This window comes from Salmo salar, chromosome 02 (genome assembly GCF_965601325.2).
Source record: "Salmo salar chromosome 02, fSalSal1, whole genome shotgun sequence".
Taxonomy (NCBI): Eukaryota; Metazoa; Chordata; class Actinopteri; order Salmoniformes; family Salmonidae; genus Salmo; species Salmo salar.
Window position 1 is genome coordinate 72,396,284 of NC_138292.1, and position 27,863 is coordinate 72,424,146.

The following is a 27,863-nucleotide window of genomic DNA, read 5'->3' on the forward strand; positions in this document are numbered from 1 at the left end:
GTTTTGGGACTTTTGAGGAATTTGTAATTCCGCCACGCCCATCATTGGATATTGGAGCAGGTGTTCCGCTAGGGGAACGTCTAGATGTAAGAGGTTAATGGGTCTGGTCCATTCCAAACAGCGTTGGCCCACTCCAATGCTCGACCCTTCAGGTAGGAGATGAGGAGGCTCACACTCTCCTCCCCCTGCTTCTGCTGACTCCATGTTGTTGGTGCGGGCTTCAGTAACGCTTGGACGTCGTGGGTGTGGAGTCAGGCGCAGGAGGCAGAAAAATGTTTGGTACAATATATATATTTAATAAGTACCACAAAGAGGAAAAATGCCCAAACACAACAGGGCGTAACAAATCCAAAGTCCAACACGATATGCAACAATAATATCACTAATTAACTAACAGAACACAGGTGCAACTAATAAAGACATGACTAACAGAAAAACGAAAAGGGGATCGATGGCAGCTAGTAGGCCGGTGACGACGACCGCCGAGCGCCACCCAAACAGGAACAACCCTCGGCAGTAGTCGTGACAGCAATGGACCCAAAGTGAACCCTGACATGTATATAACTAAGTCTGTCTGTCTGTCTGGGATTATTGTGTCCTATTGTGTCTACATGATGCGTGTCTTTTTAAATGACATTGAATAATCATTCATGTAATTGGTTATTGCTGCTTCGTTATTGTTATTTTATCGTGATTTCATATTTTTTGTTGCATTTTTATAATTAAAAAAATCGAATATTTTCTTACATAAAAACAACTGCATTGTTACTTAATAACCATTTCACAGTATAGTCTACACCTGTTGTATTCGGCGCATGTGACAAATACAATTTGATTTGTGTGTTCAGGCACTGGACATTGCTCTCTCTGACACTGTGTTTCTATACCTCTAAAAAAGTCTAAGCCGTTTGGGGGGGTTCTACTAGCTGACATATGGAATTATTTTAAGGTGGTCATACCATGAATCATTTAGCTATTTGAATTTGAATTATAGTACCCCTTTAGGTAAAAAGGAGAAGGACTAATGTTTGTGAGAGCAGGCAGGTGACTTCAATATAGTCTGCCTGGAACATGCCCCATATTCAACTGTAATTCAATTAAATAATAGTGTTTATTTATCCACTGTAGGGGCAATTACTAGGCACCCTATGGCATCAGGCTGGCAGTGACATCACAAGGGTTAGGGTTAGGGTTAGGTCACATGTTCAGTCACATGACCATAAACTCAGCAAAAAAAGAAACATTTTCAGGACCCTGTCTTTCAAAGATAATTTGGAAAAATCCAAATAACTTCACAGATCTTCATTGTAAAGGGCTTAAACACTGTTTCCCATGCTTGTTCAATGAACCATAAACAATTAATGAACATGCACCTGTGGAACGATCGTTAAGACACTTACAGACAGTAGGCAACGAAGGTCACCATTATGAAAACTTAGGACACTAAAGAGGCCTTTCTACTGGCTGTGAAAAACACCAAAAGAAAGATGCCCAGTGTCCCTGCTCATCTGCGTGAACGTGCCTTAGGCATGCTGCAAGGAGGCATGAGGACTGCAGATGTGGCCAGGGCAATAAATTGCAATGTCCGTACTGTGAGACGCCTAAGACATCGCTACAGGGAGACAGGACAGACAGCTGATCGTCCTCGCAGTGGTAGACCACGTGTAACAACACCTGCACAGGATCGGTACATCCAAACATCACACCTGTGGGAGAGGTACAGGATGGCAACAACAACTGCCCGAGTTACACCAGGAATGCACAATCCCTATTTCAGTGCTCAGACTGTCCTCAATAGGCTGAGAGAGGCTGGACTGAGGGCTTGCAGGCCTGTTGTAAGGCAGGTCCTCACCAGACATCACTGGCAACAACGTCGCCTATGGGCACAAACCCACCGTCGCTGGACCAGACAGGACTGGCTCTTCACTGACAAGTCGCGGTTTTGTCTCACCGGGGGTGATGGTCGGATTTGCTTTTATCGTTGAAGGAATGAGTGTTACACCGAGGCCTGTACTCTGGAGCGGGATCGATTTGGAGGTGGAGGGACCGTCATGGTCTGGGGCGGTGTGTCACAGCATCATAGGACTGAGCTTGTTGTCATTGCAGGCATTCTCAAAGCTGTGCGTTACAGGGAAGACATCCTCCCTCATGTGGTACCCTTCCTGCAGGCTCATCCTGACATGACCCTCCAGCATGACAATGCCACCAGCCATACTGCTCGTTCTGTGTGTGATTTCCTGCAAGACAGGAATGTCAGTGTTCTGCCATGGCCAACGAAGAGCCCGGATCTCAATCCCATTGAGCACATCTGGGACCTTTTGGATCGGAGGGTGAGGGCTAGGGCCATTCCCACCAAAAATGTCCGGGAACTTGCAGGTGCCTTGGTGGAAGAGTGGGGTAATATCTCACAGCAAGAACTGGAAAGTCTGGTGCAGTCCATGCGGAGGAGATGCACTGCAGTATTCAATGCAGCTGGTGGCCACTCCAGATACTGACTGTTACTTTTGATCTTCACCCCCACTTTGATCAGGGACACATTATTCCATTTCTGTTAGTCACATGACTGTGGAACTTGTTCAGTTTATGTCTCTGTTGTTGAATCTTGTTATGTTCATACAAATATTTACACGTTAAGTTTGCTGAAAATAAACGCAGTTGACAGTGAGAGGACGTTTCTTTTTTTGCTGAGCTTGCATACACAGTTAAACACATGATACAACAGATGTCAGCCCCCTTAGTGTTTACAACATGGTCATCATAGAGGAGGTTCACTGGGCAAAGATCCCTTCAAGGTTCTAATGATGATGTAATTTCCATGTTTTACAGCTCAGGCCGAGAGAGAGGGAAATCAGAGTTGCACTCCTCTTCACTTTGATTGACACTTCACACGCTCATTATATATGTCTAGTGTTCCGTCTGGGATCTGTGGTCTGTGCCAGAGGACTACAAACAGGGTGACACCCCCCCAAACCCCCTGTTCCCTTTTAAAGTAGGGACAAAGTCCCTCATCCTCTTCCTTAATCTTCATCATTCTCCTCCCTCTCTCATATCCAGTCACTGCGTGGTGGACAGGGTTGTCATGGTGGACAGGGTTGACATGGTTTCCTGTCTCTTCCTCTCTGGTCAGGCTTGTGTTTGAAGCGACAATTGTCACCATAGAAACAGCCGGTGGTCCTCCAGAAGAAACACTCGTCACCATTGATGGGAGCCATCCTCCTGGTCCTGGGAGAGAGAGAGACAAACAGTATGAAAACACAAACACCTGCACCTGTGCTCCTGCTTCCTCCTTCCATCACTTTGTACATTTCCAAAGTTTAAATGAGATGATTGGTAACACTTTAGAATAACTCATAATTAACCATTATAAATGCTTATATATGTTGATAAATGATAGTTGATGTTTTGACAGACAGATGTCCTTACCCTGTGGAGGCGTACTGGGAGGCTGAGGTGTTGAGGCTTATAGGGTTGGTCCTCTGAGGAGAGGGATGGGTTCCCTGTATCTAGTGGTCTGGGTACCTGATCACCAGCCTGGTGCTCTCCAGCTCCATCCCCTGGACAGGAGCACAAAATAGCAGCCACAATCAAAATACATACAATGGAACCAATGGCATTGAATAGGGTTTTATTACCGGCACAAAGCTTGTTTTTCCTTTGCAGCCTGATATTACTTGTACTTTTCGTTGTACTTTTCTCTCTGTGTTGGACAATGGTGATACTATTTATGTGCAAGACTCAAGCTCTACACTGAAGGCTCTTGACTCATGCAGAGATGTCTAACTCACCATTGTGATCTCTACAGTGCTGTCAGGTGGACATCAGCAGCAACACGCAAGCTCAAACACTGGTACATTCTCATTCAGAAGACCTTTTTAAGAAAACGGTTGTTTTGTCTATCATCTCTTCTAAAATGAAATAAGAACACATTCAAATCTCAATCTTGTTTTATGCTAACAGTCCCGAAATCTGTTGACATGGTGCTGTTGAGGCTACTTTAGACCTTCATCACAAAACAATCTGTTTTAGTGGATAACCTCAGAGAACATGTCCACAGCCTGAGAGTACTGGCCATGCTTATACAGCTGAATATCCTTCTCTGGAGGAGCACACACACAAAGGGTTAAACCAGGGTCATTTTAGAGAATATAAATAATAATTCTGAGGTCAATGAGAAAACTAAGTAACACTGCCTCTGTGTGTGTAATCAAACCGTCATCAAGATTGTATTAATTGAATCAGCTGTGTAGTGCTTGGGCAAAAACCTAAATGTGCACCCCGTGGGGTCCCCAGAACCGAGTTTAGGAAACGATAGCCCAGCCACTCGTGGTTATGTGGTTCAATGGTGACATCATGTGTCTAATAGGCAGAAATACAAGAAACAAGAGCTGAGAGGGTATAGTTATGAATCAATGTATTATTAGTTGATCAAATAGTCAATGTATTTATTATCGTCATCTTATTTACAACATGGCGCTTGTACTGTATTGACACTGAACCACAATGTAAAAAACTGCAAATGTTTAAATGTATGTAATGTACTGATGAAAAAAAAGCAATATCATGACACTGAACAATATAGTATTAGTTAATATTATCATCAACAGCAACAGAAACTTGGCCTAAGGGCTAAAAATATTAAAAAACTGTTATCAATATTATCCATATTAGTTGCTGAGGAAAGTAGGACTATCGATATTATAAATAATCTGTAAATAGCAACATCCCATAGAAAAAGATCAGCAACACAATCTTAAACTATAGATACAGTTGAATTCGGAAGTTTACATACACTTAGGTTGGAGTCATTAAAACTCATTTTTCAACCACTACACAAATTTCTTGTTATCTAACTAGTTTTGGCAAGTCGGATAGGACATCTACTTTGAGCATGACACAAGTCATTTTTCCAACAATTGTTCACAGACAGATTATTTCACTTATAATTCACTGTATGACAATATCAGTGGGTCAGACGTTTACATACACTATGTTGACTGTGCCTTTAAACAGTTTGGAAAGTTCCAGAAAATGATGTCATGGCTTTAGAAGCTTCTGATAGGCTAATTGACATAATTTGAGTCAATTGGAGTTGTACCTGTGGATGTATTTCAAGGCCTACCTTCAAACTCAGTGCCTCATTGCTTGACAACATGGGAAAATCAAAGGAAATCAGACAAGACCTCAGAAAAAGAATTGTAGACCTCCACAAGTCTGGTTCATCCTTGGGAGCAATTCCCACAAGCCTGAAGGTACCACGTTCATCTGTACAAACAATAGTATGCAAGTATAAACACCATGGGACCACGCAGCCGTCATACCGCTCAGGAAGGAGACAGGTTCTGTCTCCTAGAGATGAACGTACTTTGGTGCGAAAAGTGCAAATCAATCCCAGAACAACAGCAAAGGACCTTGTGAAGATGCTGTAGGAAACAGTTACAAAAGTATCTATATCCACAGTAAAACGAGTCCTATATCGACATAACCTGAAAGGCTGCTCAGCAAGGAAGAAGCCACTGCTCCAAACCGCCATAAAAAAGCCAAACTACGGCCTGCAACTGCACATGGGGGCAAAGATCGTACTTTTTGGAGAAATGTCCTCTGGTCTGATTACACAACAATAGAACTGTTTGGCCATAATGACCATCGTTATGTTTGGATGAAAAAGGGGGATGCTTGCAAGGCGAAGAACACCATCCCAACCGTGAAGCACGGGGGTGGCAGCATCATGTTATGGGGGTGCTTTGCTGCAGGAGGGACTGGTGCACTTCACAAAATAGATGGCATCATGAGGAGGAAAATTATGTGGATATATTGAAGCAACATCTCAAGACATCAGTCAGGAAGTTAAAGCTTGGTCGCAAATGGGTCTTCCAAATTGACAATGACCACAAGCATACTTCCAAAGTTGTGGCAAAATGGCTTAAAGACAACAAAGTCAAGGTATTGGAGTGGCCATCACAAAGCCCTGACCTTAATCCTATCGAACATTTGTGGGCAGAACTGAAAAAGCGTGTGCGAGCAAGGAGGCCTACAAACCTGACTCATTTACACCAGCTCTGTCAGGAGGAATGGGCCAAAATTCACCCAATGTATTGTGGGAAGCTTGTGGAAGGCTACCTGAAACATTTGACCCAAGTTAAACAATTTAAAGACAATGCTACCAAATACTAATTGAGTGTATGTAAACTTCTGACCCACTGGGAATGTGATGAAAGAAATAAAGCTGAAATAAATCAATCTCTCTACTATTATTCTGACATTTCACATTCTTAAAATAAAGTGGTGACCCTAACTGACCTAAGACAGGGAATATTTACTAGGACTAAATGTCAGGAATTGTGAAAAACTGAGTTAAAATGTATTTGGCTAAGGTGAATGTAAACTTCTGACTTCAACTGTAGTAAACAGATTGGTGCACAAGTAAGGTAAGCCATTTATATAATCAAAAATATGAAAATGGAAAAATCCCATAGAAAAAAAGCAGAAGCATAACCCATCCCATTTATCATTAATATACATGCTTATCATAAATTCCAGCATTAACTCAAAAGCTAAAGTTCATGGTCTGGAAAACATAATAGATATGATAGCAAGAGAATAGAGGAGTGAGGCCTAGCTTTAGCTTGGAACTGTAGCTCTTCAGTCCAGGTCCTGTGGGGATTGTCTTCAGTGGGAGAGTCCCCTCACATTCTGAAAGAAGACATTCTGATTTAGCATTCCTTCTTTGGACACACACACACACACACACACACACACACACACACACACACACACACACACACACACACACACACACACACACACACACACACACACACACACACACACACACACACACACACACACACACACAAACAGTCAAAATGAACTATAAGAGACTTACTGCCAGGGTGTCATACTCTGGTGACCTGGTCTTCATGTTCAGAGGTGTGTACATGTCACTGTTAGGGTCAGGATGGACATTCTGTGGACAGAAAGAGAGAGAGCATGAGAGAGAAAGATAGAGAGGGGGAGAGGGAGGGAGAGAGGAAATGCATGAGTTCTTTGAGACAGCAGTCTTTCCATAATTTTCTCTGTACACATCCATGTGTAAAACACAAACACATTCACAGACAATAAAAATTAATTATATGAGACTGACTGCCAGAGTGTCGTAGTCAGGGGACATGGTCCTCATGTTCAGAGCTGTGTACGTGTCACTGTTACAGTCAGGACGGACACTCTGTGTAGAGAGAGAGAGAGAGAGAGAGAGGTAACAATGAAAATAGTATGAAAGAGACTGTCGTGACACAGTAAATTAATTGTGGCAGGTGTGAAGGTGGTTGGGTCCCCTCTGGGTGCACGTTTTGGTTATTGCCCTAACACCACACAGTTTAATCAAATAATCAAAGCTTGATGATTTGTTGGTTTATTGAATCAGCTGTGTAGTGCTAGGGCAAAAAACAAAACGTGCACCCAAACGAGAGGGGGGCCACAGGACCGATTTTGGGAAACCCTGGTGTAACTGATGGAATAACCTGTGTGTCTGCTGTGGCATCACTTCCACCTGTGGATCTCCTGTAAAGAGGAACAAAGTGATTTCTGCTCTCTACTGACCTCTAGTGGAAGTTGACATGTTACAAATACAATTTTGAACATTAATTCATTAATTAACAAACGAATGAAAAGAGTAAATAACAAATCACAGTGCTAACAATCATAAAAATATGCATTTTAACTCACCTGAACCACATGAGTCCAGAGAGACAGAGGATGAGAACCAGAACAATCACTATGATTCCTACAGCTGCAGTCATAACTGAGGTCTGTTTCACTATAATAGAATATAGATTTACATTTACATTTACGTAATTTAGCAGACGCTCTTATCCAGAGCGACTTACAAATTGGTGCATTCACATTAGATGACATGAGTGCATATTATTATAAACTGAAAATGAATATACGGCAATACAGGACATTAATGCAATACAATACTTGTATATATAAGCCTTTAAGCATGTATGTATAGTTGTAAACAAACATGTACCAAGGCAAACTAGAAGAAGATTACCTTAAAACATAATTGCTTATTGAACACCTTTTTGTTTTGAAGTATTGAAGATGTAACTTTACCTGCTACAATGATCATCAGAGCTGTAGAGTTATTAGATGCTATTGTATTCTCAGCCTCACAGTAATATTCTCCTCTGTCCTCAGAGATGATGTTAGTGATGCTGTAACTCTGTCCTGATGCTTTTGGTGAGGCTACATTCTTCTTGTACCAGGTGTATTTGTCCACAGGTGGGTTGGCATCACTGCTGCAGGTCAGTGTCACTGAACTGCCCTCCACTATTTCACCAGAGGGACTGACTGACACTGAGGTGTTCTTTGGAGCATCTAGTAAAGCAGAATTTGTCAGAGGGTTAGGACAATTGTATACTAGCTCAAATGACGTCATGTGTAAAATAAATTATATCTAAATTCAGAGGGCTATCTAAAACTATCACTTACAAAAAACATGAACAAGTATACATTTGGAGATACTTTAGGACCGGAGTGTCTACTAAACTATTCTTCAAGTGTTTGAGGTACTGAACATTCTAACTATAGACATGCATACATCTATGACATTGTCTGTAATTTCTATGTAATGATGAATATTGATAGATAAAGCAGTAATACCCTTCTCATTGATATTAAATTATTGATACTTGCTAAGTAGAATACTAGTTTAATTCATACTCACACACTGCAGGAGAGGGGAAGTCCTCGTGGTGTTTTCAGCACAGGAGTAACTGTCCGCAGAATGACCCAACACTACTAAGTTATTACTAGAGTGTTGTTGGGAAGTGGGCTCATCTAGACGTTGTCCGTTCTTATACCAGATGTAGGTGGGGTTGTCCGTCAGAGTACAGGTGGTGCTACAGGTCAGTGTCTTCTGTCCCTCTGCAGCAGGAGTCACCTTCACCTGCAGACCTGAAACAATATGTATAAAACCACATACACCTCTGTGTTAACAGGATGGTTCATTTATTTTCTCCTGTAATTCAATATGATTTACAGTTGTATCATACAGTGTAGTATTACCTGTGACAGACAGAGTTGTTCCTGGGAAACTATGACCCCATTCAAAGTTTTGAGTTTTAAAAGCGAAGCGATACTCAGCTGAGTCCTCCTCTCTCAAATCTGAGATTCTCAGGGAGGAGGGACCTTCATATGTTTCACTCTCTCTTCCAGTGTACTCCACACGACCTGCATACCCTGGGTCTCTGGTTAGGTCCTCAGGTGTCAACTTATTAGTCCAACTAGCACTCCGTTTAGGACTAAACCAAAGTGATGATTTGACTCTATTATACCCAACATAAGTACAGGATATGTCCACTGTTGACCCCTTCAAGACACAGATTCTCCTCTTGGTGTAAGTTACTCTGTTGCAGTCCTGACCCTGAACACCTGAAACACAGTGACATAACAAGAGGACAACTGGATTGTATTCTCAGTTCTTCCTAGAAATGCAAAAAGTTCTCAAATGACAAAGTGAAGCCAACACACAGTATAATGTATTAAATTCACACTCACACACTGCAGGAGAGTGGAGATCCTCCTGGCCTTTTACAGCACAGGAATAACCATCAATGTAGTTGCTGGAGACTGAGCTTTTGTACTGGGGTGAGGTGCTTTCATCTAGATGTTGTCCGTTCTTGTACCAGATGTAGGTGGGGTTGTCAGTCAGAGTACAGGTGGTGATACAGGTCAGTGTCTTATCCTGATGTCCACCAGTCACCTTCACCCGAAGACCTGGAGAAAAAACTATATCACTGTAAATCCCTTTATCACTGACTTATCACTCTAATACAAAGATGGAAGAAATACAGTGTTATACAGACTACTATACATACACACGACAACAATTGTCCAGAACTAATTGGAATTCAAAAGAAAAGCTATTTGTTACTGTACCTGTGACAGACAAAGTGACTCCAGGACTTCCAGTATATGTCCCTCCTTCCTGATCTGTTAATAATCTGAACCAGTACGTAGATGAGTCTCTCTCTCTCAGGTCTTTGATTCTCAGGGTACAGTCTTTCTCCTTATCCCCATGATACTCCACATGACCTGCATATTCTGGGTCCTGTCCTAGATATTCAGGTTCTACACCAGTCTCCCATTTAGTGAACCAGAGGGTTGTTGTGACTGTACCACTGGGATATGTGTAAGAGCAGGTCAGGTCAACTGTTGACCCCCTCAAGGCACAGATACTCTGAGGGGTGTATGTCACACTCCAGCCATCCTGACCCATTACAACTGAAACCCACAGTCACACAACACAAGGGTATCACAATTAAGCCAAAATGGCTCACAAAAGCAGAAGGTTGTGTCCACATTTTGTTGCCATAGTTGCTGAGTTGAGTGTGAATGGAAACCACAGATAAGCATCTCTCAATGAGGAGTGAAAGACAACTATATAAAGTGAAGTAGATACGCCAAACAGAACAGCAGAATAACATTATGACTCTTAACCTTTTAGACATGTTTGTAAATTGAAACACAGGGCAACTAAAACAGTTATGAAAGGGACCATACCTGCCACAGACCAGAAAAAGACCACCAACACACTTCCTGCTTTTCTCAAAGCCATTGTTGCGTCTCCCACCCTGCAGTCTTAGAAACATAAACAACAACTCACTAGCTGGTGAAATACAACATACATCATCATCATCAACAACAATCACTTCCTGAACAGATCTGTAGATCTGCTGTACTGTTAACACATTTTTCCACCTTGATTGTTCTGAAGCTGTTTTATTCTCAAAACCCCAAATATAGGATGATAAACGTTCAATTCTCTACGGTCCTTCAAGTTGTACAGCAGCCTAAAGACTGACCACCAGGTTCAATGATAACTCCTATCCCCAAGCTATGAGGATAAACAGCAAGTGACTCACACACCGACATACGCACTCACGAACACACACACATACACACACACACACACACACACACACACACACACACACACACACACACACACACACACACACTACAGCGTTACACTGAGCATGTCATGTTCCACCTGGTTAATCATGTCAACCCGATGTAACTCTATTTCCTGATTTGCATTGTTGGTTAAGGGCTTGTAAGTAAGCATTTCACGGTAAGGTTGTATTTGGCGCATGTGACAAATAACATTTGATTTGATTAGATCAGCACTCCTACACTGACACTTATTGAATACTGGCCCTGATGTAACAACCAAAACACAGCTCAAAACATAACAAGAAGTAAAGGATACATTACCCTCAAGTCTATGACTTATGACTAAATACAAATAACTAAAAACAATATTTCAAGATATTGTCAAGAGTACTAACAGAGTGAAGTGAAGGGGAGAGGTCTGTACTGTAAGTCAACTTACTAACAGTGCATGGGAGTACTGTGGTTCATACATATTTAAAGTAGTCAGGGCACAGGTAGGTGATGCAGAACTATCCTTCCTCCTTAAGACATTAACATGTATAATTACCAGACCAGCACATCAGAAAGGGGAGGTTAGTGTATAAGAGTGGGTCATACACTTCCAAATGATAGACCTTACACTTCTTTAAATACAGAACCATGTAAACCATTTGTTCACTATTCAATTTGAAATGTTTATAATAACTTAGAGGGGCAAGGCAACACATTCTGAGTTCTATATGTAACAAGTCAAAGTTTAATTTACATGTGGTCAGTTCCATGATATCATTCATTCTATTCTACTAATCAATTCAATGTACACTCCTCCTCACCTACGAAAGTGTCCAGTGTTATAGACCTCTCCCTACTGGCATCTCAATATTACGGCACCATCTTAATAATAATTTCCTTAATAATGTTTGGCTAAAAACAACATAACAAACTGGAAACAAATCACAAAAAAATTGTGAAACACAAGACTGGCTAGCCTATATGTAAATAGCCCATCCAACTACCTCATCCCCACACTGTTATCTATTTTTGTTCCTTTGCACCCCAGTATCTCTACTTGTACATTCATCTTCTGCACATCTATAAATCCAGTGTTTAATTTCTGTATTGTAATTATTTCGCCACTATGGCAGATTTATTGCCTTACCTTCATTATCCTACCTCATTTGCACACAGTGTATATAGACTTTTTCTACTGTATTATTAACTGTATGTTTGTTTATTCCATGTGTAACTCTGTGTTGTTGTTTGTGTTGCACTGCTTTGCTTTATCTTGGCCAGGTCACAGTTGTAAATGAGAACTTGTTCTCAACTAGCCTACCTGGTTAAATAAAGGTTAAATAAAAAATAAAATATATATAAAAAAATTGACAAAGTCACATTTAAGGATAAAAACACTGATGTCTGCAGTAGTATAACTTGCCACTATTGTATGTGATGTATGTGGCAGGGACTCTAGACAATCACAGATTATAAATGGAAAACCAGCCACATCGCGGACACCGACGTCTTGCTACCTGAGAAGCTAAACACCTTCTTCGCCAGCTTTGAGGATATCTCAGTGTCGCCGACACGGGCCGCTCCCAAAGACTATGAGCTCTCATTCTACGTGGCCGACGTGAGTAAGAGATTTAAGAATTTTAACCCTCACAAGGCTGCTGGCCCAGACGGTATCCCTAGCCGGGTCCTCAGAGCATGCACAGTTCAGCTGGCTTTACGGACGTATTCAATCTATCCCTATCCCAGTCTGCTGCCTCAACTTGCTTCAAGATGTCCATCATTGTTCTTGTACCCAAGAAAGCGAAGGTAACTGAACTAAATGACTATCGCCCCATAGCACTCACTTCTGTCATCATTAAGTACTTTGAGAGGCTAGTTAAGGATCACATCACCTCAAACTTACCTGACACCCTGGACTCACTGCAATTCACATACCGCCCCAATAAATCCACGGATGATGCAATAGCCATCGCATTGCACACTGCCCTATACCATCTGGACAAGAGGAATAACTCTGTAAGAATGCTGTTCATTGACTACAGCTCAGCCTTCAATGCCATAGTACCCTCCAAGCTCATCGTTAAGCTCGGGGCCCTGGATCTGAACCCCGCCCTGTTCCACTGGGTCCTGAACATCCTGATGGGCCGCCCCCAGGTTGTGAAGGTAGGAAACAACACCTCTACTATGCTGATCCTCAACACAGGGGCCCCACAAGGATGCTTGCTCAGCCCCCTCCTGTGCTCCCTGTTCACCCATGACTGTGTGGCCACGCACGCCTCCAACTCAATCAACAAGTTTGCAGATGACACAACAGCCTACAGGGAAGAGGTGAGGGCCCTGGCGGAGTGGTGCTAGGAAAATAACCTCTCCCTCAACGTCAACAAAATGAAGGAGCTGAACGTGGACTTCAGGATACAGCAGAGGGAGCACACCCCAAACCATATTGATGGGGCTGCAGTGGAGAAGGTGAAATCCTTCAAATTCCTCGGTGTACACATCACTGACAATCTGAAATGGTCCACCCACACAGACAGTGTTGTGAAGAAGGCGCACCAGGTCCTCTTTAACCTCAGGAGGCTGAAGAAATGTGGCTTGTCCCCTAAGACCCTCACAAACTTTTACAGATGCACCATTGAGAGCATCCTGTTGGGCTGTCATCACCGCCTGGTATGGCAACTGTACCATCCGCAACTGCAGGTCTCTACAGAGGGTGGTGCGATCAGCCCAACGCATCACCGGGAGCACACTGAATGCCCTTCAGGACATCTACACCACCTAGTGTCACAGGACGAAAAATATAGGCAAAGACCTCAGCCACTCGAGCAACGGCCTGTTCACCCCACTATCATCTAGAAGGCGAGGTCATTACAGGTGCATCAAAGCTGGGACCGAGAGATGGAAAAACAGCTTCTATCTCAAGGCCATCAGACTGTTAAATAGCAATCAGTAGCCGGCATCCACCCAGTATCTTGCCCTGAACTTAGTCACTGTCACTAGCCGGCTGCCACCCGGTTACTCAATCCTGCAACATAGGCTGTTGCCGTATGCTAATAGACATGGAACACTGGACACTTTAATAACGTAACACTGGTTAATTTAATAACAGAACACTGGTCACTTTAATAATGGAACACTGGTCACATTAACAACGGAACACTGGTCACTTTAATACCGGAACGAAGGTCACTTTAATAATGGAACACTGGTCACTTTAATAACGGAACACTGGTCACTTTAATAACGGAACACTGGTCACTTTAATAACGGAACACTGGTCACTTTAATAAAGTAACACTGGTCACTTTAGTAACATAACACTGGTCAATTTAATAACGGAACACTGGTCACTTTAATAACGGAACACTGGTCACTTTAATAAAGTAACACTGGTCACTTTAATAATTTAACACTGGTCACTTTAATAATGTAACACTGGTGACTTTAATAATGTAACAATGGTCACTTTAATAACGGAACACTGGTCACTTTAATAATGGAACACTGGTCACTTTAAAATTGTAACACTGGTCACTTTAATAACGGAACACTGGTCACTTTAATAACGTAACACTGGTCACTTTAATAACGGAACACTGGTCACTTTAATACCGGAACCAAGGTCACTTTAATAATGGAACACAGGTCACTTTAATAACGGAACACTGGTCACTTTAATAAAGTAACACTGGTCACTTTAGTAACATAACACTGGTCACTTTAATAACGGAACACTGGTCACTTTAATAAAGTAACACTGGTCACTTTAATAATTTAACACTGGTCACTTTAATAACGGAACACTGGTGACTTTAATAACGTAACACTGGTCACTTTAATAACGGAACACTGGTCACTTTAATAATGGAACAATGGTCACTTTAATAATGGAACACTGGTCACATTAAAAACGTAACACTGGTCACTTTAATAATGGAACACTGGTCACTTTAATATTGTAACACTGGTCACTTTAATAACGGAACACTGGTCACCTTAATAACGGAACACTGGTCACTTTAATAACGGAACACTGGTCACTTTAATAATGGAACACTGGTCACTTTAAAAACGTAACACTGGTCACTAATAATGGAACACTGGTCACTTTAATAAAGTAACACTGGTCACTTTAATAAAGTAACGCTGGTCACTTTAATAAAGTAACACTGGTCACTTTAATAAAGTAACACTGGTCACTTTAATAATTGAACACTGGTCACTTTAATAATGGAACACTGGTCACTTTAATAAAGTAACACTGGTCACTTTAATAAAGTAACGCTGGTCACTTTAATAAAGTAACACTGGTCACTTTAATAAAGTAACACTGCTCACTTTAATAACGGAACACTGGTCACTTTAATAATGGAACACTGGTCACTTTAAAAACGTAACACTGGTCACTTTAATAATGGAACACTGGTCACTTTAATAAAGTAACACTGGTCACTTTAATAAAGTAACGCTGGTCACTTTAATAAAGTAACACTGGTCACTTTAATAAAGTAACACTGGTCACTTTAATAATGTAACACTGGTCACTTTAATAATTGAACACTGGTCACTTTAATAATGGAACACTGGTCACTTTAAAAAAATGTACACACGTTTCAGCCATTTCATATGTAAATACTGTAGTCTACTCAAGTCCATCCTATTCAACTATTGCTGTACATAAACTATTCTATATATTTAGACTCCGGAAAACGACATTGCTTGTCCTGATATTTCAATATTTCTTAATTCCATTACTTTACTTTTAGGTTTTTATGTATTGTTGTGTATTGTTAGATGCTACTGCACTGTTGGAGCTAAGAAAAAAGCATTTTGCTACACCGACAATAAGATCTGCTAAACGTGTATGCGACCATTAACATTTGATTTGATAATCTTCTGTTACAATCCTGACCCTTCTGTACTGGTAGTAGCATTAGTTAGCAGAGAAATCAGTATCATCATCACCATTGCCTGCTGTATTGACTGCTGCTGTCCATATACTGTATAGTCTAATGTAGCCTGTTATCAATATATAGTCTAATGTAGCCTGTTATCCATATATAGTCTAATGTAGCCTGTTATCCATATATAGACTAATGTAGCCTGTTAACCATATATAGTCTAATGTAGCCTGTTATTCATATATAGTCTAATGTAGCCTGTTATCCATATATAGTCTATTGTAGCCTGTTATCCAAATATAGTCTAAAATAGCCTGTTCTCCATATATAGACTAATGTAGCATGTTATCCAAATATAGTCTAATGTAGCCTGTTATCCATAAATAGTCTAATGTTGTCTTTTATCCATATATATAATGTAGCATGTTATCCATATATAGTCTAATGTAGCATGTTATCCATATATAGTCTAATGTAGCATGTTATCCATATATAGTCTAATGTAGCATGTTATCCATATTTAGTCTAATGTAGCCTGTTATCCATATTTAGTCTAATGTTGTCTTTTATCCATATATATAATTTAGCCTGCTATCCATATATAGTCTAATGTAGCCTGCAGTCCATATATAGTCTAATGTAGCCTGTTATCCATATATATTATAATGTTGTCTGTTATCCACATATAGTCTAATGTAGCATGTTATCCACATATAGTCTAATGTAGACTGTTATCCATATATAGTCTAACGTTGTCTGTTATCCACATATAGTCTAATATAGCCTGTTATGCATATATAATCTAATGGTGTCTGTTTTCCATATATAATTTAATGTTGCCTGTTATCTATAGTGCATTTGTAAAGTATTCAGTCCCCTTGACTTTTTCCACATTTTGTTATGCTAAAGCCTTATTCAAAAATGTATCAAATAAAATATCAATCTCATCCATCCACACACAATAACCCATAATGACAAAGCAAAAACAGGTTCAGAATTTTTTGCAAATGTATAAAAAATACAAAACAGAAATACCTTATTTCATACGTTTTCAGACCCTTTGCTATGAGACTCGAAATTGAGATCAGCTGCGTCCTGTTTCCATTGATCATCTTTGAGATGTTTTTACAACTTAATTGGAGTTCAACTATGGTAAATTCAAATGGTTGGACATGATTTGAAAAGGCACACACCTGTCTATATAAGGTCCCACAGTTAACAGTGCATGTCAGAGCACAGAGTCAGGGAAGGGTATCAAAACATTTCTGCAGCATTGAAGGTCCCCAAGAACACAGTGGTGTCCATCATTCTTAAATGGAAGAAGTTTAGAACCACCAAGACTGTTCCTAGAGCTGGCAGCCCGGCGAAACTGAGCAATTGGGGGAGAATGGCCTTGGTCAGGGTGACCAAGAACCCAATGGTCACTCTGACAGAGCTCCAGAGTTTCTCTGTGGAGATGGGAGAACCTTCAAGAAGGACAAACATCTCTGCAGCACTCTACCAATCATACATGGCACCATCCGTACGGTGAAGTTTGGTGGTGGCAGCATCATGCTGTGGGGATGTTTTTCAGTGGCAGGGACTGGGAGACTAGTCAGGGTTGAGGGAAAGATGAACGGTGCAAAGTACAGAGAGATCGTTGATGAAAACCTGCGCCCAAGAACTCAAACCAGGGTGAATGTTCAACTTCCAACAGGACAATGACCCTGGGCACACAGCCTAGACAACCCAGGAGTGGCTTCTGGACAAGTCTCTGAATGTCCTTGAGTGGCCCAGCCAGAGCCCGGACTTGAATCCGATCGAACATCTCTGGAGAGACCTGAAAATAGCTGTGCAGCGACGCTCCCCATCACACATGAAAGAGCTTGAGAGGATCTGCAGAGAAGAATGGGAGAAACTCCCCAAATACAGGTGTGTCAAGCTTGTAGTGTCATACCCAAGAAGACTTGCGGCTGTAATCACTGCCAAAGATGCTTCAACAATGTACTGAGTAAAGGGTCTGAATATATATCTAAATGTGATAATTAAGTTTTACATTTTTTTGAAATTTTCCCAAAAATCGAAAAACCCGTTTTTGCTTTCTAATTATGTGGTATTGTGTGTAGATTGATGAGGGTGATTTTATAAAATACATTTTAGAATAAGGCTGTAACGTAACAAAATATGGAAGAAGTCAAGGGGTCTGAATACTGTCCCACTGCACTGTATTTTAGCCTCCAATACCCTACTCAATAAATTGGATGCAGTCTATCACAGTGCCATCCGTTTTGTCACCAAGGCCCCATATACTACCCACCACTGCGACCTGTACGCTCTCGTTGGCTGGCCCTCGCTTCATACTCGTCGCCAAACCCACTGGCTCTAAGTCATCTACAAGACCCTGCTAGGTAAAGTCCCTCCTTATCTCAGCTCACTGGTCACCATAGCAGCACCCACCTGTAGCACGCGCTCCAGCAGGTATATCTCTCTGGTCACCCCCAAAGACAATTCCTCCTTTGTCCGCCGCTCCTTCCAGTTCTCTGCTGCCAATGACTGGAACGAATTACAAAAATCTTTGAAACTGGAAACACTTATCTCCCTCACTAGCTTTAAGCACCAACTGTCAGAGCAGCTCACAGATCACTGCACCTGTACATAGCCCATGTATAATTTAGCCCAAACAACTACTTCTTCCCCTACTGTATTTTATTTATTTATTTATTTTGCTCCTTTGCACCCCATTATTTCTACTTTGCACTTTCTTCCACTGCAAATCTACCATTCCAGTGTTTTACTTGCTATATTGTATTTACTTCGCCACCTTGGCCTTTTTTTGCCTTTACCTCCCTTAACTCACCTCATTGCTCACATTGTATATATACTTATTTTTCTACTGCATTGTTGACTGTATGTTTGTTTTACTCCATGTGTAACTCTGTGTTGTATGTGTCGAACTGCTTTGCTTTATCTTGGCCAGGTCGCACTTGTAAATGAGAACTTGTTTTCAACTTGCCTACCTGGTTAAATAAAGGTGAAATAAAATAACATTTTTACAAGAGTTATCTTTTTTTCTGTCCCAACATTCAGTTTTGATTTCTATTTGCCATATATTTTCTAACTGTGCTGTTTCACAAAAGTTCTGAACCTATATACATTTTACAGACAAAGTATATTTTACATTAGTTGTCTTGTTATTTTTCTCCCACCCTTCAACTCCACTCAACCCCTCCCATCTATCTCTGAACACAATCCAGTTATGATTTCTTTTTGCTATATTTTTCTCTACTGTGCTGTGATGTTTCACAAAAGTTTGTAACCTTTCTATTCTCATTGTTTATAAAGATTGTATATTAAAGATACATTTTTTTGCTAAGAGGATTATTATATTATTGATAGATTGACTATGACTTTTTAAATCACCTAGCAATGCTATTTGCAGAGTTAGCTCCAGGTAAATGTTACAATTCTTCATCCATTCCTGTAGCTGCGACCAAAAACAAGCTACTTATGGACAGTACCAACACAAATTATCTAATGATTCTGTCTCTTCACAGCAAAATCTGCAGAGCTGGGATGGTTGTATCCCCATAAATATAACATTCTATTCGTTGCAATAATTTTCTATAACAATTTAAATTGAAAAACTCTGGTGTCATTTTGTGTGTCAGTTCATCAAAAACCTCTTCCCAACTATTTTGCAATGTATATAGCACAGCTGCCATTTCTTGTGGTCCTTAACTTCTTTGGGATAGGTGGCAGTATTTTCACAGCCGGATAAAAAAAGCGTACCCAATTTAATCTGGTTACTAGTCCTGCCCAGAAACTAGAATATGCATATAATTAGTAGATTTGGATAGAAAACACTCTAACGTTTCTAAAACTGTTTGAATGGTGTCTGTATATCAAAACTCATTTGGCAGGCCAAAACCTGAGAAGATTCCATACAGGAAGTGCCCTGTCTGACAATGTGTTGTCCTTCTGTTGTATCTCTATCGAAAATACAGCATCTATGCTGTAATGTGACATTTTCTAAGGCTTCAATTGGCTCTCTAAAGCCACCAGAAAGTGGAATGGGGTGTCTGCTGTCTCTGGGCAAAGAACAGCAGCAGAATTTGTAAGTGGTCAGCCTGGGGACAGTGAGACTGAGATGCGCCATCATGAGACTACTCCATTTTTTTCTTTCAGCCTTTGAATGAATACAACGTTGCCCAGTTGGAATATCATCGCTATTTTATGAGAAAAATAGCATCAAAATTGATTTTAAACAGCGTTTGACATGCTTTTAAGTACGGTAATGGAATATTTAGAATTTTTTTGTCACGAAATGCGCTCGCACGTCACCCTTCGGATAGTGACCTGAACGCACGAATAAAACGGAGCTATTTGAATATAACTATGGATTATTTGGAACCAAAACAACATTTGTTGTTGAAGTAGAAGTCCTGGGAGTGCATTCTGACGAAGAACAGCAAAGGTAATCCAATTTTTGTAATAGTAATTCTGAGTTTAGTGAGCCCAAACTTGGTGGGTGTCAAAATAGCTAGCCGTGATGGCCGAGCTATGTACTCAGAATATTGCAAAATGTGCTGACACCGCAATTGCATAAAGGAGTTCTGTATCTATAATTCTTAAAATAATTGTTATGTATTTTGTGAACGTTTATCATGAGTAATTTAGTGAATTCACCGGAAGTTTTCGGTGGGTATGCTAATTCTGAACATCACATGCTAATGTAAAAAGCTGGTTTTTGATATAAATATGAACTTGATTGAACAAAACATGCATGTATTGTATAACATAATGTCCTTGGAGTGTCATCTGATGAAGATCATCAAAGGTTAGTGCTGCATTTAGCTGTGGTTTGGGTTTATGTGACATATATGCTTGCTTGGAAAATGGCTGTGTGATTATTTGTGTCTATGTACTCTCCTAACATAAGCTAACGTTTTGCTTTCGCTGTAAAGCCTTTTTGAAATAGGACAATGTGGTTAGATTAACGAGTCTTATCTTTAAAATGGTGTAAAATAGTTGATTGTTTGAGAAAATTGAATTGTGGTATTTTAGTTGGTTTTGTATTTTGCGCCGTGCGATGCACGGGGTTCCGCTAGTGGAACGTCTGTCCTCAACAGGTTAAATGAAACTGGTATACTTTTTTATTCATCAGAACTGCATTAACCATTGTTACAGGGCAGCAGCAATTGTATGCACCCTTTCAGTTTGTTTAACAACTGTCGTTGACTTGTTATGGATGGGGGCGGTATTTTCACGGCCGGATAAAAAACGTACCCGAATTAATCTGGTTATTACTCCTGCCCAGAAAGTAGAATATGCATATAATCAGTAGCTTTGGATAGAACACACTCCAAAGTTTCTAAAACTGTTTGAATGGTGTCTGTGAGTATAACAGAACTCAAATGGCAGGCCAAAACCTGAGAAGATTCTGTACAGGAAGTACCCTGTCTGACCATTTCTTGGACTTCTTTGTCATCTCTATCCAAAACAGGGGATCTCTGCTGTAACGTGACACTTTCTAAGGCTCCCATAGGCTCTCAGAAGGCGCCAAAACGTTGAATGATGACTCTGCAGTCTCTGGCTGAAAAACAGTAGCGCATTTGGATAGTGGTCGATCTGAGAACAATGAGACGGGTGTGCGCGTGGACGTGAAGAGTCCATTTTGCATTTTCAGTCTTTGAACGAAAACAACGACTCCCGGTCGGAATATTATCGCTATTTTACGAGAAAAATCGCATAAAAATTGATTTTAAACAGCGTTTGACATGCTTCGAAGTACGGTAATGGAATATTTAGAATTTTTTTGTCACGATACGCGTCTGCGCGTCACCCCTCGTTACCCTTTGGATAGTGTCTTGAACGCACGAACAAAACGTCGCTATTTGGATATAACTATGGATTATTTGGAACCAAACCAACATTTGTTGTTGAAGAAGAAGTCCTGGGAGTGCATTCTGACGAAGAACAGCAAAGGTAATCCAATTTTTCTTATAGTTAATCTGAGTTTGGTGAGTACCAAACTTGGTGGGTGTCAAAATAGCTAGCCTGTGATGGCCGGGCTATCTACTCAGAATATTGCAAAATGTGCTTTCACCGAAAAGCTATTTTAAAATCGGACACCGCGATTGCATAAAGGAACTAGCATACCCACCGCAAACTTCCGCTGAATTTATTAACCTGTTAGGTCTAGGGGGCAGTATTGACACGGCTGGATAAAAAACGTACCCGATTTAATCTGGTTACTACTCCTGCCCAGTAACTAGAATATGCATATAATTATTGGCTTTGGATAGAAAACCCTCCAAAGTTTCTAAAACTGTTTGAATGGTGTCTGTGAGTATAACAGAACTCAAATGGCAGGTCAAAACCTGAGAAGATTCTGTACAGGAAGTACCCTGTCTGACCATTTCTTGGCCTTCTTTGCCATCTCTATCCAAAACAAAGGATCTCTGCTGTTACGTGACACTTCCTACGGCTGCCATGGGCTCTCAGAAGGCGGCAAAAAGCTGAATCGTGGCTTTGCAGGCTCTGGCTGAAAAAAAGTAGCGCGTTTGGGTAGTGGCTGGTTACAGTACTGTGAGACTCAGGCGCGTGCCCGCGTCAACCGAATGCTTTGTTTTCTTTCCTCTGTTTACCTAAACGCAGATTCCCGGTCGGAATATTATCGCTTTTTTACGAGAAAAATGGCATAAAAATTGATTTTAAACAGCAGTTGACATGCTTCGAAGTACGGTAATGGAATATTTAGAATTTTTTTGTCACGAATTGCGCCATGCTCGTGACCCTGATTTACCATTTCGTATAGTGTCTGGAACGCACGAACAAAACACCGCTATTTGGATATAACGATGGATTATTTTGGACCAAACCAACATTTGTTATTGAAGTAGCAGTCCTGGGAGTGCATTCTGACGAAGACAACAAAAGTAATCAAACTTTTGTAATAGTAAATCTGACTTTGGTCAGGGCTAAACTTGGTGGGTGTCTAAATGGCTAGCCGTGATGGCTGGGCTATCTACTGAGAATATTGCAAAATGTGCTTTCACCGAAAAGCTATTTTAAAATCGGACACCTCGATTGCACAAAGGAGTTCTGTATCTATAATTCTTAAAATAATTGTTACATTTTTTGTGAACGTTTATCGTGAGTGGGGGGTATGCTAGTTCTGAACGTCACATGCTAATGTAAAAAGCTGGTTTTTGATATAAATATGAACTTGATTGAACAAAACATGCATGTATTGTATAACATAATGTCCTAGGGTTGTCATCTGATGAAGATCAAAGGTTAGTGCTGCATTTAGTTGTCTTCTGGGTTTTTGTGACATTATATGCTAGCTTGAAAAATGGGTGTCTGATTATTTCTGGCTGGGTACTCTGCTGACATAATCTAATGTTTTGCTTTTGTTGTAAAGCCTTTTTGAAATCGGACAGTGTGGTTAGATAACGAGAGTCTTGTCTTTAAAATGCTGTAAAATAGTCATATGTTTGAGAAATTGAAGTAATAGCATTTCTAAGGTATTTGAAAATCACGCCACGGGATTCAGCTGGCAGTTGCGTAGGTGGGACGAATTCGTCCCGCCTAGCCCAGAGAGGTTAAATTACTCACGATAAACGTTCACAAAAAACATAACAATTATTTTAAGAATTATAGATACAGAACTCCTTTATGCAATCGCTATGTCCGATTTTAAAATAGCTCTTCGGCAAAAGCACATTTTGCAATATTCTGAGTAGATAGCTCGCCATCACGAGCTAGCTATTTTGACACCCACCAAGTTTGGCCCTCACCAAATTCAGATTTACTATAAGAAAAATTGGATTACCTTTGCTGTTCTTCGTCAGAATGCACTCCCAGGACTTCTACTTCAATAACAAATGTTGGTTTGGTTCAAAATAATCCATAGTTATGTTCAACTATCCTCTGTTTTGTTCGTGCGTTCAAGACACTATCCGAAGGGTGACGCGCCCAACTCGTTTCGTGACCAAAACATTCTAAATATTCCATTACCGTACTTCGAAGCATGTCAACCGCTGTTTAAAATCAATTTTTATGCGATTTTTCTCATAAAAAAGCGATAATATTCCGACCGGGAAACCCTGTTTTCGTTCAAAGTCAAAAAAATAAAAACATGGTGTCGGCTCGTGCACACGCCCCCAGTCTCATTGTTCTCTGATCGACCACTATCCAAATGCGCTACTGTTTTTCAGCCTGGGACACCAGAGTCATCATTCACCGTTCTGCCGCCTTCTGAGAGCCTATGGGAGCCGTAGGAAGTGTCACGTTACAGCAGAGATCCTCAGTTTTCAATAAAGAGAGTGTAGAAGGTCAAGAAATGGTCAGAGAGGGCACTTCCTGTTTGGAATGTTCTCAGGTTTTTGCCTGCCATATGAGTTCTGTTATACTCACAGACACCATTCAAACAGTTTTAGAAACTTTAGGGTGTTTTCTATCCAAAGCCAATAATTATATGCATATTCTAGTTTCTGGGCAGTAGTAATAACCAGATTAAATCGGGTACGTTTTTTATCCGGCCGTGCAAATACTGCCCCCTAACCTAGAGAGTTTGTGTTTTTGTATTCTTATGACTGGGACCAACTGGCTTATTATGTTTGATTTAATCATCTGCTTCTTCTTTAACATCATGCTGTGTGTAACTGCTGTCTTTCCATCGGCCCTATGCAGTAGCATAGGTGCCTGGAGAAGGTGGTATAGTCAAATTTTGTCAAAAAGTTCCCAAACTGCCCACCCGGCCAGCATAGGAAAGGGGGATACCTAATCAGTTGTACATCTCAATGCATTTGAAAGGCACCCTGTGTGAAAAATCCTATGTTTTCCCATGGATTTTTATGGGTTTTCCTATCGATTTTTTCAGATTTTCACTCTCACAATCACACATTTTTTTTGTACAGAAAAAAGACAGAAATGTGATATTCTAAGTCCACAACAATGCATAAACCACATCAATTTGATTGGCTCAGACTGTCAGGGCTTGGCTCCCCAGTTGGTGGGCCTGTGTCCCCCCAGGCCCATCCATGTATATGGCTCTGATGCGAACAGGGCATGGTCACAAATGTGACTCACCACCTGGATTCAGTCTTATGTAGCAACATTTGAATTTCTGTTTTTTACATTGGATAAAAGTAGAGACTCTGAGCTACAAAATTGTATATCATACACTGCATTTGAAGAAATAATGGGAAAGTAATTCTGCTTTGAAAGTTGATCAACTTGTAAACTCACTTTAGAGAAAACCGTCTTTCAATGTTTTGGTACTACTATTGAAGAGCCCTTCTTTGTCTACATCCATTCAGCATTGTTCACACCCTCTTAAGCCTTAGCCCCACCCATCTCTTTAGAAACATGCAATATCTGAAAATGTAGCTAGCTAGAACATCTTACCAGTATACATTATGGTTGGACGCGTCTCCTGTCTGATGCCATGCATGGTTGCCCTTAGCTTGGTGATATAATCCAGACTGGTGTTTTCTCCATCTCCTTAGCTATCATACTTGAATTCCACTGATTTCAAAACTCGGTCCTCCAGAAAGTGGAGAGCATACACATAACATTAGCTAGCGAGCCAGCCAACTAACGTTAGTACACTAACTTGACATTAGGTTTATGCAGTTTTACTATGCAATACATTTTTTAAAAAGCTGTGTTTGACATGATTACCTAGACATACTTTCCAGCTCCAATAGACAGACGCGTGCTATATGCCAGACCAATCCAAACTCATCTCTTGGCATGTCCAGCCCACTCATTATCTCAGGCAATCATGGCTAGCGGGAAGGTTGCTCACTTTCTCTGTGGCTAAACCAACTACGCTCGTAATTTAACAATTTTATTTGTATTTACAGATGGCATACAAGTTTGATTTTAAGGCACATGAAATTTCACATGTTCGCATTCTGATAAAAAATATTTTTACGTTCAAACAGCTCTCCTGTGAAGTCGTGACTTGTGACATACGCCTAGTTTCCTGAATCGGGTCACAAATGCACATCACAAATGTGACTGGCCTGCTCAAATCGGTATTATGTTGCAACATTAGAAAATGTGTTTTTTTTACATTGGATAAAAGTAGAAACTCAGAGCTACAAAATGATTTATCATACACTACAGCTGTGGAACAATGGGAAAGTAATTTTGCTTTGAAAGTTGATCAACTTGTAAACTCACTTTTGAGAAAATGGCCTTTGAATGTTTTGGCACTACTATTGGAGAGCCTTTCTTTGTCTACACCCATTCAGCATCGTTCACACCCTCTAAGCTTTAGCTCCACCCATCTCTTTAAGGGTTGATCCGAATGTACTAACAACAGCAGTCAAGCACGCAGGCTAACTTGCTAACTACTTCCAGACATCTAAGTGAGAGAGAACAGCTCACTGAACATTACTCGCACTAGCAGAGCTGGTTAGGCTGTTATGTTATTCAGAGTGTTTGGTGACTGCAAGTGTGGCCGTTCGTAAATTCAGAGCGTTTCACGTTCAGAGAGCCCACCGGAAGCTCTGGCCGATGAGTTTACTGATGTTTACTGACACCGGCCATATTCAACGAGTGTTGAGCATTCGTAAATTCATCAGATATTCTGCACTCTCTGGCACACTCAAACGAGAGTGCTCTGAAATCAGAGTAGATGACCAAACTGAATTTACGAACGCATAGTGGAGTCTATTGTTAAGACATGTAGCTAGCTAGCTAGGTAAACAATGAACCATTATCACAACTCATGACGTTACTACCATGCATGAATCTGCAGGTAGCTAACCAACCAGGTTCAATGTTAGCTAGCTAACATTAGGCTATAGCTACCCTACCGTCAACCGAAATCATTCTTCTGTGAGCTGCTCCATTTCAAAACCAGTTGAGAGCTGCATGCTCTTGCTGCCTGTAGATTATATTCCGCTGAAACTAGGTTGTGTGCGGCTATTGTGTAGGCTACTTTGTGCATCAAAGTGCATAATTTCTCTATTGTACTCCATAATTGATAAATTGTGTACCAACACTACACCACTTTGATTCGCACCAGTAGGGATTATATGACTGCACTGGTATTACGGATGCTGTCCTTTCAGAATTCAGAACCTGTCACACACTGAAAGCCTATAGGTTTGCCACTGCGCAAACATGTCTATAATAGATATAAAGACTATTAAGATGCTAATGTTTCAAGAAAGGAGTGTATATATTTGGCCTGCCAAAGCGGTTTTACGCGCTGACTGAATAAATGGAAGCTGACAATTAGTTTTTTATTCCGCTGGTCTCTGGAATATCTATTACTATTACAGACATGTCCTCGCGAGACTGAGCCAAGACCAAGTACAAATGTATCCAACTCTGAGACAAGACTTAGACACTCAATATGTGGTCTCGTGACCGGATTTACAACACTGCTATTATCCATATATAGTCTAAAGCCAATATACCATGGATAAGGGCTGTATCCAGGCACTCTGCATTGCGTCATGTATAAGAACAGCCCTTAGCCGTGGTATTTTGGCCGTATACCACACCTCCTCGGGCCTTATTGCTTAAATGTAGCCTGTTGTCCATATATAGTCTAATGTAGCCTGTTGTCCATACATAGTCTAATTTAGCCTAGTGTCCATATATAGTCTAATGTAGCCTGTTATCCATATATAGTCTAATGTAGCCTGTTATCATACACATATGCACACACAGGCATTTTTTACCCCGGTTAATCATTTCTTCCCTATGTAGATCAACACTCCTACACTGAGAACCTTTATGAATACTGGGCCTGATGTAACAACCAAAACACAACTCAAAACATAACAAGAAGTAACATGATACATTACCCTGAAAGTATATGACTTAAAACCAAAAACTATTTTTCAAGATATTGTAAAGAGTACTTACAGAGGGAAGTGAAGGGGAGAGGTCTTGTACAGTGAGTCAACTTATTGGCAGTGTGTGGAAACTGATAGTAACTGTCAGTTCTGTGGTTGACACATATTTAAAGTAGTCAGGATACAAGAAACTGGTATAGAACTGTCC

At 40.6% G+C, this 27,863-nt stretch overlaps 1 protein-coding gene across 5 annotated transcripts; it reads right to left on the reverse strand.

Annotated features, from left to right (window-relative positions):
* Positions 1-27,863, reverse strand: LOC106600058 (uncharacterized). 5 transcript variants are annotated; one of them, XM_082966634.1, is made up of 15 exons: positions 25,242-26,542; positions 18,285-18,380; positions 10,567-10,644; positions 9,943-10,287; positions 9,562-9,792; positions 9,070-9,435; positions 8,729-8,958; positions 8,116-8,379; positions 7,723-7,813; positions 7,518-7,557; positions 7,142-7,222; positions 6,884-6,964; positions 6,037-6,690; positions 3,424-3,554; positions 1-3,222 (listed from the first exon to the last, which is right to left on the reverse strand). In XM_082966634.1, exons 1-8 carry the CDS (start codon positions 25,285-25,287, stop codon positions 8,332-8,334), a joined length of 1,440 nt encoding a protein of 479 aa, XP_082822760.1. In that variant the 5' UTR covers positions 25,288-26,542; the 3' UTR covers positions 1-3,222; positions 3,424-3,554; positions 6,037-6,690; positions 6,884-6,964; positions 7,142-7,222; positions 7,518-7,557; positions 7,723-7,813; positions 8,116-8,331. The 5 variants fall into 5 exon arrangements, with proteins under 5 accessions (XP_082822760.1, XP_082822764.1, XP_082822758.1 ...); XM_082966638.1 differs by lacking the exons at positions 1-3,222; positions 3,424-3,554; positions 25,242-26,542 and adding an exon at positions 27,726-27,792 and having other exon boundaries at positions 4,395-6,690; XM_082966632.1 differs by lacking the exons at positions 1-3,222; positions 3,424-3,554 and having other exon boundaries at positions 4,395-6,690.